Source organism: Pelmatolapia mariae, linkage group LG9, assembly GCF_036321145.2.
Source record: "Pelmatolapia mariae isolate MD_Pm_ZW linkage group LG9, Pm_UMD_F_2, whole genome shotgun sequence".
Lineage (NCBI taxonomy): Eukaryota > Metazoa > Chordata > Actinopteri > Cichliformes > Cichlidae > Pelmatolapia > Pelmatolapia mariae.
The window spans coordinates 16,451,480-16,464,002 of record NC_086235.1 but is presented as its reverse complement, the minus strand read 5'-3'; the positions used below and the strand labels follow the sequence as shown (position 1 = coordinate 16,464,002).

At 38.4% G+C, this 12,523-nt stretch overlaps 1 protein-coding gene across 2 annotated transcripts in view; it reads left to right on the top strand.

The window, feature by feature from the left end:
* smchd1 (structural maintenance of chromosomes flexible hinge domain containing 1) overlaps positions 1–12,523 on the top strand; it is a 35,650-nt gene that overhangs the window by 9,769 nt on the left and 13,358 nt on the right. For both annotated transcript variants that reach the window (XM_063483441.1, XM_063483440.1), the window contains exons 13-27: positions 2,395–2,595; positions 2,689–2,802; positions 3,767–3,873; positions 4,054–4,136; positions 4,304–4,417; positions 6,355–6,432; positions 6,520–6,639; positions 6,726–6,870; positions 7,006–7,108; positions 7,298–7,370; positions 11,173–11,312; positions 11,498–11,626; positions 11,722–11,946; positions 12,151–12,293; positions 12,396–12,481. In XM_063483441.1, coding sequence (XP_063339511.1) covers positions 2,395–2,595; positions 2,689–2,802; positions 3,767–3,873; positions 4,054–4,136; positions 4,304–4,417; positions 6,355–6,432; positions 6,520–6,639; positions 6,726–6,870; positions 7,006–7,108; positions 7,298–7,370; positions 11,173–11,312; positions 11,498–11,626; positions 11,722–11,946; positions 12,151–12,293; positions 12,396–12,481 — 1,861 coding nt within the window. The remainder of the gene's footprint in view (positions 1–2,394; positions 2,596–2,688; positions 2,803–3,766; positions 3,874–4,053; positions 4,137–4,303; positions 4,418–6,354; positions 6,433–6,519; positions 6,640–6,725; positions 6,871–7,005; positions 7,109–7,297; positions 7,371–11,172; positions 11,313–11,497; positions 11,627–11,721; positions 11,947–12,150; positions 12,294–12,395; positions 12,482–12,523) is intronic.

Here is a 12,523-nt window from a genome sequence, read left to right as displayed (position 1 = left end):
TTAAAATAAAGTGCTCTGATTAATAAAATGTGAATAAGCTGCTGTACACGCACCTTTACCTGACATACTGTACGTCAACACACAAAAGCAAGTGTAACAGATTTATACGACAAATCAAATGATCGGTATGTTTATATATTAACACAATTTGGACCCTTTTCGCTTTTTCATTCATCTCCATAATTTTTCTCAAAAGCGCTTTCATCTTTTGCTCATACCGAGGCTGCTGGCATATTCTGAGCTGTGGATAGCTTTAGCTTTAGCCGCTTCTCATATGTTAGTTTAAAATGTCCACATTCAGCTGAGTGAGGGAGATTGAAGTGTTAGACTAAGTTTGTTATTACAAATGTTCTCATGGTGGTCCCCCTGTGAACTTTGTGTCTTCACTCATAATGAAGCACGTCCATCCTAACAGCACGTGTGTGTGTGCGTGTGTGTGCGTGTGTGTGCACGTGTGTTGGGTGGGGGGCATTGTGCTGCATGTCGAGGTGGAGGGAGAGAAAGAGAAAGGCAGGTCAAACAATAGAGGAATGTTGTGTATATGTACATGTTATAATTATATAATATTGTAAAAAGAATGTGGTCTAAATGTATTATAGTAAACTTGTGTGGGAAACACTGAAACAACATTAAAAGAAAAATTATGTTGATATGCTGGTAAGAGGGCAAAAGGTGTTTCAAATGCTTTCCAACTTTTTGCTAAGGGAACATGCTGATGTGAATATATACCAGCTCTCTCAAACCATTTAAAAATTAACTGAGCTTTTTTATATCAGGGTCAAGAGGTTTGCAGAGCAGGTGATCAAAGAGGGACACAAGGAAGCAGAGATGAGGAGGGAGAGAGAGCAGGCGACAGAGGAGGAGCAGTTGAGAGAGAGAGAGGAGGCAAAAGAGGAGGTGCAGCAAGTGAAAAAGGAGAGACAGAAGAAGGGGACAGAGGCGGTGTAGTACTTGGGCAAGAGAAAGGAGGAAGTGACAGTGGGTCAGATGACCAGAGAGAGGGGGATAAAGTACAGAGAAAGGCTGCACAGGTGGCACAGATTTCCAGGTAACAGACATAAAAAAAACAAAAATAACTGTGCATGCAAGCACACACTGTCAGAGCACTGAACTGATTTGTATCTGGTTCGTGTGGTTTACTCACAGAGGGTCATATGGTGAGGGCAACAGTCGGGCAACTGGGCAGGTGAGAATGCAAGGATATATTAATAGAGTTTTTTTTAAATTTAACAATGTCAAAAATGTTGTTAATATGTGCAATACAATCATTTAATATATAGTTATTTCAGAGTGCAGAAGCGAGCTAAATGTGTGTTGTCTTTTCAACAAAAATGCTTCACAACTTTTCCCTGGTTGCATTACAGTGCCACTTTACAAAGGGTGCTGTGTTTTCACTGTGCCAAAGTTTATTCAAATCAGTCAACATTAGCAAACAACTGTGTTATAACCTCATGATAATGATGCTAAGAGCCCTAATCAGGATGTTTAATTGACCACTTTCTGAGACGTCAACAGTTAGCCACAACACACACAGGAACTTGTTTTCCACATAACATTCTGACGGGAAAACCCTGAAAAACAAAGTGTGACCCTGCCTTTGTTAGTGTAGGCTTTAGAGATTGGAAAAAGGCTATCTTCAGGGTTCTCAGGACATGCAAAAAGTCAGTTACATATCCAGGCCATGAACACCTATGCTCAAAAAGCTTCACAGCTTTTTTTCAGCTGTTGGCAGATAACAGGAGGAAGCAAGGTATGGATTATTGAAGATTGTAGGCTCCATCAAATACTTGGCTTGGCAAGGTTTAGCTCTATGAGGTCATGTGTATAGGTATTGGTGTAGTTTATTAATGTCAATATAGTGATGTAAATGATTGAATATATATATATATATATATATATATATATATGTATACATAAAAAAGCAGAGTCACCATGTCACCATGTGGTATGTTTACCATCTGGCAATACAGCAGTGGAGAACCGACAAGCAAAAATGCCAGTGGTCCTCTGGCATTTAAAACAAATCTATTTATTTATTTAGACAGAGATCTTGACACCCCCCCCCCCCCCCCCCCCCCCCCCCCCAAATGTTCAGCACAAAGTCAAGCCCGTGTGTGTGTGTCAGAGACAGAGAGACTGTGTCCCACTATTTGCTTTAACCACTGTGTGTGTGTTGAACATGCATGAAATTAAGCAGCTCATGACTGGACATATGGGAGCCTGACCAATTGGTGTGTTGCTAATATTAGTATTAATGATGAGTGACTGTTGGATACATTCTGTCTACCTGTTAGTAACAGAACACCATAAGGTAACATATTTAATATGTCCTGTTTTGAGGTCTTTGTTTCTGCCTGCTCTTCTCTGCTAAACATTTTCTTTCCGTTTCAACAGAAATCGTCAAGAGGTAACATCCAGAAGGAGTTCACACAATGGCTTCGAAACTGTAATGAAAAGTTCGATAAGCAAATCAAGTTTGTGGGCTTCAAGGAGATTAAAACACGGACAGATGTGCCTACTAAGAAAATGCAGCATCCGTGGGCAGTCTTCTCCGCCATCGAGTGGGGAGGCAGGACATACAAAACAGGCCAACTTGTGAGCATTTATTGGTTTTTGTCTACTTAAATGTATGTTCTTATTGTTCTGTCTTATACATTCATTCTGATCTCTTTATTCTTCCTCATACAGGTGAAGACGCACAATACAAATCCCATTCTGTACGGTAAAGTGGTTCAGTTTTTGCTGTATGGAAATTTCGATGGAGACGTCTATGCCACGGGAGGACAGGTGGAAGTGTCTCGAGTAAGAAGGCAATTATGAAACTTTGATTTGAGAAACTGATGGAACATCAATTCCAAAACTGGAATGCGAAAATGTCGCAGTAAAAGGTTTTAAGAAAAATATCAGTGATAAAAAATTGTGTGATAAAATTTCTTTGCCCTTTTTGTTATAAAGGGCAAAAAAAACAACAGCGAAAAGTAAATAAAATCTATTGACAGTCATCTGAATCACTATTAAAACATCTGTGTTGGTCCAGAATTGTACAGTTGACAACTGACTGCACCTAACCAACCGCGTGCTTCAATAGTTCACAAGTAATATTTCACTTTATGTCATAAAAGAAAAATAAATATCTATAAACAGAAGAAATGTCTAAGTGACAAACCAGTTTTTATTTTATTAAGTAGTAGTTGCTTTTTAATCAAGATGTGAGTATTTCATGTGTATAACCACATTTGAGATTGAAATTATGTATGTAGTATAATGATATTTTACTAAATAATCAATAATTACTCACTTGGTTTGCTTATGATCATACATCATTCATATTAAAGGAAATGTCTGAAGTTGAACTCGGAGCAAACATTATCAAACACTAGGGCGTCATATATACAGTGCTGTAAAATAGTGTTTGCTGCCTTCCTGATTTCCTATTTTTTGTATGTTTGTTAGACCTAAATGTTTCAGATCATCAAACAAATTTAAATATTAGACAAAGATAACAAAGATTAAACAAAGATTGCCCCCTAAACATAAAACCGGTTGGGTCACTCTTAGCAGCAACAACTGCAATCAAGTATTAGCGATAACTGGTAATGACTCTTGAGAATTTAGCTTACTGAGTACATTTGGACTTCAACTTCAGTTTTTTGTTGGGGGGGGGGGTGAATTTTCCATATTATTTCAGTAAATTCACTTATATAAATCCCTTTTTTTTCTTTGTTCTTTTATTGAGTTTACTGATTTAAGAAAAATCTCTTCCCAGGAGCCCAAAGCACTTTGGGACATGAACAAGATCGTTCCCATTTCCAAGATCGACAAGACAGCCACTGAAGAAGCCATCAAGAAAAATATCGACAATGACTCTGAGAAGTGAGTGAGCGGTTAGGGAGACATTTTTTCTACACAAACTGCTCCTCTCTAATATTCACTTTTTGTTTGTAATGTAGATGCTCTGTCTCCTGGGTTGCTTTATTTTTTGCAAATCTTTCTCCTCATTCTGACTCAAAAATGAGACTTTCAGTTCAGGTAAATGACATGTGTTTGTTTCAGGCTTCCAGATAAGCTGAATGTGGAGTGGCCCAATGGTAACCCCTTGCAAAATAATGCCATTCTTTCTGCCGGGACTACTTTAGGTAAGATCTTGCAATGTTTGCATACCACAGCACTTCATATGTTATGAAAAAAAACAAAACATAATTTGTTTGCATCAAACAGTGGTGTTCAAAAAAAGTCTCTCCCCATTCCCGTCCCGTATAGCTCAAAGCTCATTCCTCACATTTTATTTGATGTGTCCTTTCAGGGCCTCTTAAAATTGAGATCCTGAACAAGAGGGGAGAGAAATTATCTCGGATGTCCTCAGTGGGCCAGGGAAAAGGGACAAAACTGTGTGTTAAGCTCACGTTACTCCATCATGGTAAGTGTTTGATTACAGATTTGATATCCTATTGATATGAGGTTTTTCTTTTCATGATGACTTAATTAATAAGTTGGTCTTAAAAATTGTGGAAAAAGTCTTTCTGCTGTTTATAACAAAGTTTCCCAGACTACAATTTACTGACATAACCCTGGGGAGTTGGTTTTTAAAAGCCTTAACTTGAGCTATATGGTGATTGCAATTTATCAGCTATTTTATTTATCAGCTAATGCTGGGAAATTCAGTTATCAAAGTGCTGTATGTGTGCAGGTAGGAGCTAATTAGTGATAACAAAGATGCAGATTTTTCGGATTTATAAGGCGCACTTAAAATCCTTTAATTTTCTCAAAAATCGACAGTGCGCCTTATGTATGAATTCTGGTTGTGTTTACTGACCTTGAACCGATTTTATGTAGTACACGGCGCGCAGAAATCTGTCAAAACATGTTTTACTACAACTTTGATAAGCTACGAAGCCGCACTGCTTGATGGATTGTCGGAGCATTATGGCTACTGTAGTCAGGAGCCTCGCGGAGTAATCTGGGTCCAAAACTCCGTCCACTTCAGGTCCCAAAGTCAAACAAACGCTGCGGCATCACTGAGATTTAAAAACGGTCTAAATTCTTTCATCTTTAATAAAATGATCAGCGTTGCTGCTTTACCACGTGTAACAATTAAGTTTAACATCCAGGCATCCATGAAAACAGAATTTATTAAATTTAACGGAGTCAGAAGTTAACTAGCAAGCTAACTTCCTGCTTCCACCTAAGCATGATATACCATGTTCTGACTGAGAGACTTATGAAAAAAATTAAAACACAGCTCTGCTATCACTTCCGACATAAATGAAAACAGAAAACTAAACAGCAGTGACGTTTGTAGGGTTACTGAAGTTGGACTAGCTGTTATATCATGATGTGCTATGTGATCGCTAGCAACACAGCTATGTTAGCATAACATAAATGCTAATTAGGGTTAGGGTTAGTGATTAATATACTGCAACAACATGGGAATAGAGCAGCTGCAAGAGAATTCAACATCAATGAATAAATGGTACGGAAGTGGAGGAAGCAAGAAGAATGAATTGAGTAAAGTTTGACTTATCTGACTGTTTTGTTTCGCTTAATGCGCCTTATAATCCGAAAAATACGGTACTAGTTTCCTCACAAAGATCGTCATGTTTTTGGTAGCGTTTGCATGTGTGTCATTTTGTCTGTAAACGAGATAGTCCAAAAAGTTTTGAATGAATTCTGATTCAACTTTGTAGGGATGTAGAGAGTGGTCATGTTAACAATTTATTTACATTAGGTCTTAAACTTAATGATTTATTTGTCAAAAATTGGCCAAAAAAGCCTCCTAACTTAGAAACTATGATTCTAACAAGCGTAGTGTGTGTTGTCAAAATACTAAAGATTTTAAAGATGTGTCAGAGGTCAGAGGTCAAATGCATGTCACATCTGACTTCTAAAAGTCAAAGTGGTAATAAAACTATATAGAGCTATTTAAAACTATGTTTCTTACTGGTACAAAGTTGATTCTGTTAATCTGGACGTATTTTCAGTGGAAGAAATATTTCCTCACACGTTCAAGTGACTTCTCCGACCTTATCAACAATACATTTGCAGTTACAGATTTCGATCTCACTATCTTATAATACTGTACAATTTATTGTACAATAAACTAAATAATGAAAGTAAAGTGTCTTCAATCTTTAATTTTCAGCCCCACATGTTGCCAAAACAACCAAAAAATCCTCAAATTAAAAAAAATACCTAATGGTGAATGTGTCATAAAGTGTAAAAAGTCATAATTCTAACTTTTTGGGTTCTCGCCCTTGTTTTGCAGTTGTTCTTTTTTTCAGCCTCATTTCTCTCTGTGTTTGCTCCACCTGTTATAGAATTAAATTATTCTTATTATTTAATCTTTTTCACTTGTAGGTCTAAAATCAGACAAAGAGCTTGCTGCTTATGTTGCCCCACATTTAGCAAATAATGGTTTCTGGTTCAAAAAAATGGGTGAGTTTCTTTTAATTTTCTTATCCTTCTTCTTGGTTGCCCTGACGTTTGTCTGCTGAAAGATCATATTTGAGCCATTGTTGACAGAGAACCTGACTGAGCTGGGAAAGTACACACTGAATTTGAACACAGTGGTCCATGAAACAAACGCTGTCAGCTTTGGCGGTAGAGCGCTTCCAACGTTCACACTGAAGTTTACCATTAAAGGTGAGGAGAAAGAATGCTGTGTGTTTAGCTAATAATCATTCCCACCGTTCTGACCAAACAGACACACTCCTTTGTTCTGTTGTCAGAGGGCGATGCAGCAAGCTTCGATATCAGTGCAATGAGCCCCACGCTGCGTGTGGGCGTGCCGTTTGACATTCCTCTGCAGATAAAAGATGGTTATGGCCACTCAACGACCCTCACTTCTAAACTCACACCTGAGCTCAAATGCTGGTGAGTCTCATTAATGCTACTGAATTTTTAAATGCTTGAGAAAAAAATATGTATGAAAGCCTTTGTGCCTTTATTATGTCATATTTAACAGTGTTGTAACACGGCCATTGTTATTTTATTTTTATTTTTTTTTAGTGGTCTGGATCTGAGTTATGAGACATTCTCCAGCAGTGGAACCACATTCACCATCAAAAATGTCAAAGCGAGAGGAAAAGTCCTGAATTACCAGCAATCCAAGGTTAGAACTAATGATTTCTACGCTACGAACACATAAATTTGCCCGTCACATGGAAGACTGCTTAAAATAAATAAATTAATTACTAATAGTACAGTCATAGTTTTACCAAGAGGTTTAACAACTACTTGAAAGTCAATAGTCAAAAATTATTGGCTGATTTATTTTTATGTGCTTTGTTTGCATTTTCAGAGCTATGACCTGGAAGTGACCCTGCCTGGCCTAAAACAACACACCAAGTCCATCAAGATCAGTCTTCTTCCTGGTAAGCCCTCATTTATTTATGATTTTAGGAACAGTTTGTGTACTGGTTTCTCATGTGCATTATGTCCCTTTCAGAAATCTTGATTGTTAAATGCTTAAATCACACTATAATAACCGTAGCATAGTAGATTTATGTTTCCTATCTCCTCCTGGACGAGTGGACCAATCTTGATGAGACTGTGCATAAACATTGCTCAGGGCACTGGAAGTGCCAACATCTATATGACATATAAAAATAGTTCATACAAATCCCACAATTGTACATATTTATTTGACACACTGATTCTCGATTAAGTTCTCATAATAAGCCACTTTAAGAGCAAACAACAACGACGTAGGGATTCGAAGATCAGTTTTGGTTGAGCATCATCTTCTTATGAGACACTTTATGAAGCAACTGGATTCATCCTTGGCACTTAAACGTTGATAATTATTTTTAAATAATTTATTTTCATGTCTAGTTTACTTATCCATTGCTTATCCATTGCTAAAGTTTTGGCTCAAAATCAGTCTTGTTGACAGCATTTGAAGTATGCTTCAAGTGTATACTCTGTAGATCAGAAGTGATTGCTTGGATGAGGAAAAGAATTATATAAAACTTTAAATATAAATACAATTTAAAAGTGTAAGTAACGCATTTAACTGAAAGTCAAGCATCTGATGCTTCCAACAGTTGTATTCATACCTGCTGCCAATTTAGAATAACCACTGAAAGCATGCACAAAGCCAGAGTACCTGGAGATGGATGGATTTAAACTCGGGAACTTCTTGCTCTGAGGCAGTAGTGCTAACCACCACATCACAGTGCAGCCCTAGTTGAGTTCCTGTTTCTCTTTATTCTTTATACTTTATTCTAGTTGCTCCATGCTTCTTCGCCATGGAACTACTTCCAAAGTTTTTGTGCGATTTTCACCGTTCAAATTTTAAACTATTCTGCCATTTCTGCTAATGCCAACTATGACTTTTGGTGCTCATAACTTATATACTTTTTGAGATATTAAATGTTTTATGCAGTTTTTTTGTCCCATTAAAATGAATGGACCACATTATCAGTGTGGTCACTGATTTTGCTTACCGGGGTGAGGTGTGTTTTAGCTCAGTGAGCTGAACAGCCGTTTTCAGAGCGGGAGGCCCGGGTTCAAATCCCGCTTATGGCAACATTTTTTTCAGTTAACGGTTAAACTTTTTTTTAAAACTCTTTTTAACACAAATTACAGCTTCTTCTAGCCGCCTTGAGACCAGGAGGCCCGGGTTCAAACCCCGCTCATGGCACCATTTCATGCAGATGAACAGAATCAACTTTTTGGAGAAATTTCAGCTTCTTTACCCCTTTTCAGCAGAATTTGCAGTTTTTCACCTCTTTTCAGCAAAAATTTCTGCTTCTTCACCTGTTTACGGCAGAATTTTCAGTTTCTTCACCTCCTTTCAGCAGATAGTTTTACTTCTGCTGTTTTCAGCAGATTCCACTACAAGGCATCCCATATGGAAAAGAAATAGTAAAAACTTATATGATTTACTCATGAAAGTGGCCACTTTCATGAGTAAATCACATAAGGCTTACATGATTTACTCATGAAAGTGGCCACTTTCTCATTACTTTCATATATTTTTTTAGTAAGTATCCAAAACATACAAGTTTCATTATATAATTTTTCAAGGGATCTTATATGTGTTTTCACTCTTGTATGCTTTTCATACAAGTTTCATACAAGACAGATACAAACTTTATAAGATTTATATATATCTTTTCCATATGGGATTCACACTGCATTTTCACAGGAAATGCAACTTTTTCTAGTTTTAGTTCAGTTTCAGTTTCAGTTTGTCATATGCAAGTTAGCACAGGGTCAACATTGCAATAAAATGTGTTTGAGGAGCAGAAGACAAGTCACTCAGCAGTATAGTACAGTAATACATATATTAACAGACTAAATATATATATACAGTGGTACCTCACTATAACGTGGTCTCGCTGTTTCGCAGATTTTTTTGTGTGCAATTTTTGCATTTTTTTTTTTGTTTGTTTGTTTTTACAGCGAATTATTTTCTGCATTCTGATTGGCTGTAGACCATTGTCAATCAATCTTGTGCAGTGTCTCCTGTAGAGTACAGAATGCATTCAGCTTGTCAAATTTATCTAAATCTTCCATCACTAGCAGTGTGACTCTTTTCTGCCTGTCACAGGAAAGTGTATAAAGTGTGTAGTGAGGGGTTTTACAGCCATAAAACATCTATAATAAATAATAATTGTAAAAAATAAAGTTAGCTACTTCGCGGATTTCACCTATCGCGGGTTATTTTTAGAATGTAGCTACCGCGATAAACGAGGGACCACTGTAAATATATATACACACTTGTATAAATAAAAAAATCTTAAATAGAAATGTGACCGTTGACATGTATTGAGGGGTGGGGGGTGGGGGCAAATGGAATATTGCACATGGGATAAATTGATAGGAGTGAGCAGCAGTACAAGATTTTAGAGTGGCAGTTAGTGCAGTATTGCACAGAGTAAGGGTTTTTATTTTTATTTAAATACTAATAAAAATGGAGTGACCAGTGTAGAGTGTAGTATGTACTTGTGAAACTGTAGGACAGCTTCTGTGTGCATCCTGTGAAGTGTGGTGTGTGTGTGTGTGTGTGTGTGTGTGTGTGTGTGTGTGTGTGTGTGTGTGTTCAAGTGTTGTAGTTGAGGTGTCGAATGGCTTGATGGTTAAAACTGTTTTTGAGTCTTGTGCTCCCAGCAGACAGACTCCTGTAACGTCTGGCAGATGGTAACAAGGAGAACAGCTGATGTGCTGGGTGGCTGTGGTCCTTGATGATGCTGTGTGCTTTTTGGTTGCACCGCTGAAGATAAATGTCCTGAATGGCAGGAAGCCTCATGCCAATAATGTGCTCTGCTGCTTTCACCACCCTCTGTAGTGATTTGCCGCTGCTGGCAGAGCAGCTTCCATACCAAACTGTAATGCAGCTCGTCAGCAAGCTCTCGATCGCACTCCTGTAGAAATTTCAGGTGATGTTGGCATTCATGCCAAACTTCCTCAGCTTCCTCAGAAAGTAGAGTCCCTGGCGAGCTTTCCTGATTGCAGTGTCTGTGTGAAGGGTCCAGGAGAGATCCTCGGCGATGTTAGCCTCAGCCTCACTGTCCCATTTGTAGATGTCCCTGGAAACTGTTTTTTCCTATTTTAAGTCTTTGTCTGTATGCAGGCAGCAGCAGTATGGAACAATGGCCTGCCTTGCCGAAAGCTGGGTGGGGAGGGGTTTGTAGCAGTCCTTGAATGGAGTGTAGCAGTGATCCAGTGTTTGATCACCTCTTGTAGGGAAGGAGATGTTGGCAGTATTTACGGAGAACTTTCTTCATGTTGGCTCTGTTGAAGCACAATAAAGACAGCTTCAGGATTTTTGTTCTCAAGTCCAATAATGACGTCATACAGTTGGCCCATAGTCATAGCTTTATCAGAATTGGGGGGGGGGGGGATGTAAACAGCTGAAACTGAACTTCCTCGGGAGGTAAAAAGATCTAACTTTGATGGTCAGCAGCTCGTGGCTCTGAGAGCAGTACATTAGCAGTAGATACACTGATTGAGTTTTAAACCTCTGATCAGACGTCTGGCATCAAAACCATTTAGGATAAAAAAAAAAAAAGTGTCCCCAGGAGACTTTGTAGCATCACTCTAAAGGTAACAGATGTCATTTAGCTGTGGTTCAAATGATAATCTGTTGGCTGCTAACATTAAGACGGGGTAAATTAGATTTTTGTCTTATTTTTCTTAAAGATTCCCTGATTTTGTGTTGTTTTTCAGGTATCCCACATTCCCTCCATGTCAAACCGGAGGAAACGTCAATCGATGTGGAGAACGGAGACCAGGTCACGTTTCATGTCGAAGTTCACGACGAGGCTGGAAATATCACCGCTAACCCCAAACAGATCGTCCGCTGCGAGGTACAAACATGGATTTGTTCGGGAGTCACGGGTGCCTCTGTGAAAACATAGAAAACTGTATTTATTGAAAGACCATAATGAGCTGTTTTATATATGTTGGTCTATTTATTTTCAGTGATGTCTTGTTTCTGTCTGTAAGGCACTACGCAGGCTGAATCTTTTTGTTTTTGTTCAAACATTTCCAGGTTAAAGGTTTCCCCCCGGTGGTCACTGATTGCAGCAGCACCGGTGCTGGCCAGCTTGTGACAAAGCCCATTAACCTGAAAATAATGAAAGGAGAGCAACAAGAGCTCAAAGCTCAATTTGTGATGCCTGTGAGTTAGAAAAAAAAGAAAGCTTCTGCTCAGAAGAATATTTCCAAGTATGTAGCTTGTTTGTAGTGTCTTTCTCCTCTTTTTCTTTCTTCTAGAGTTACAAAAACATACCACTGGTCATGAAGGAGCTGAGGGTGCTGCCCAGCACAAGGGTCTCTGTGATGGAGCTGTACAGTCAGGACAATGAGAATCTGGTGCTGAGGAACAGTGAAAAGATCGAATGGATAGCCGGCGGACTGCTGGAAAACTTATTCTACAAGCTGTATGATGAAGCTGGCAGGGAGGTACTGCTCACTGCTAAAATAGCCTCCATGATCAAGGTGTGTAATGTGCAAATATTGCTGTTTACTCTTGTAATAGATTTTTAGGTAGGTGTTGGATTTTGTAAATGAAAAAACTATATATTTTTTTTAATTATTTATTTTTTTACCCATACGAAAGAATTCTAGGAATAAAAAAAAAGAATTGTATGAGCCATTCTGTTTTAACACTTCTTAGCTTGATGTTAACTTTTCACTGTGAAGGTTAACTGGACAGGAGATGTCTTTCTGGAAGATCTGGTCCAGGGGAAGCTGCCTGATTTACAGGTACCTAAACGGGTGGGAGAGCAGCGCTTCTACCAGGTCTCCTATCAGGACCAGAGTGTGTCCGTCTCCTTCACTATCGTGTAAGCCATGAACCTATAATCAAAGCTTTGATTCAGTGTTTTCATTAGATACGGTCTGCACACTGATGTGTGAAGATATAAAGTCCCCTCTTTTGTTTGTAGGCCTCGTCCAGATGAACCAGAGCGTCTAAAAGTAGCTTTACCCCAAACCACAGTGAAGCTTGGTGAGATCCTCTCCGGAAACATCAGTGAGTATAAATCTGATCATTTACAATTAATCACATTTTTAA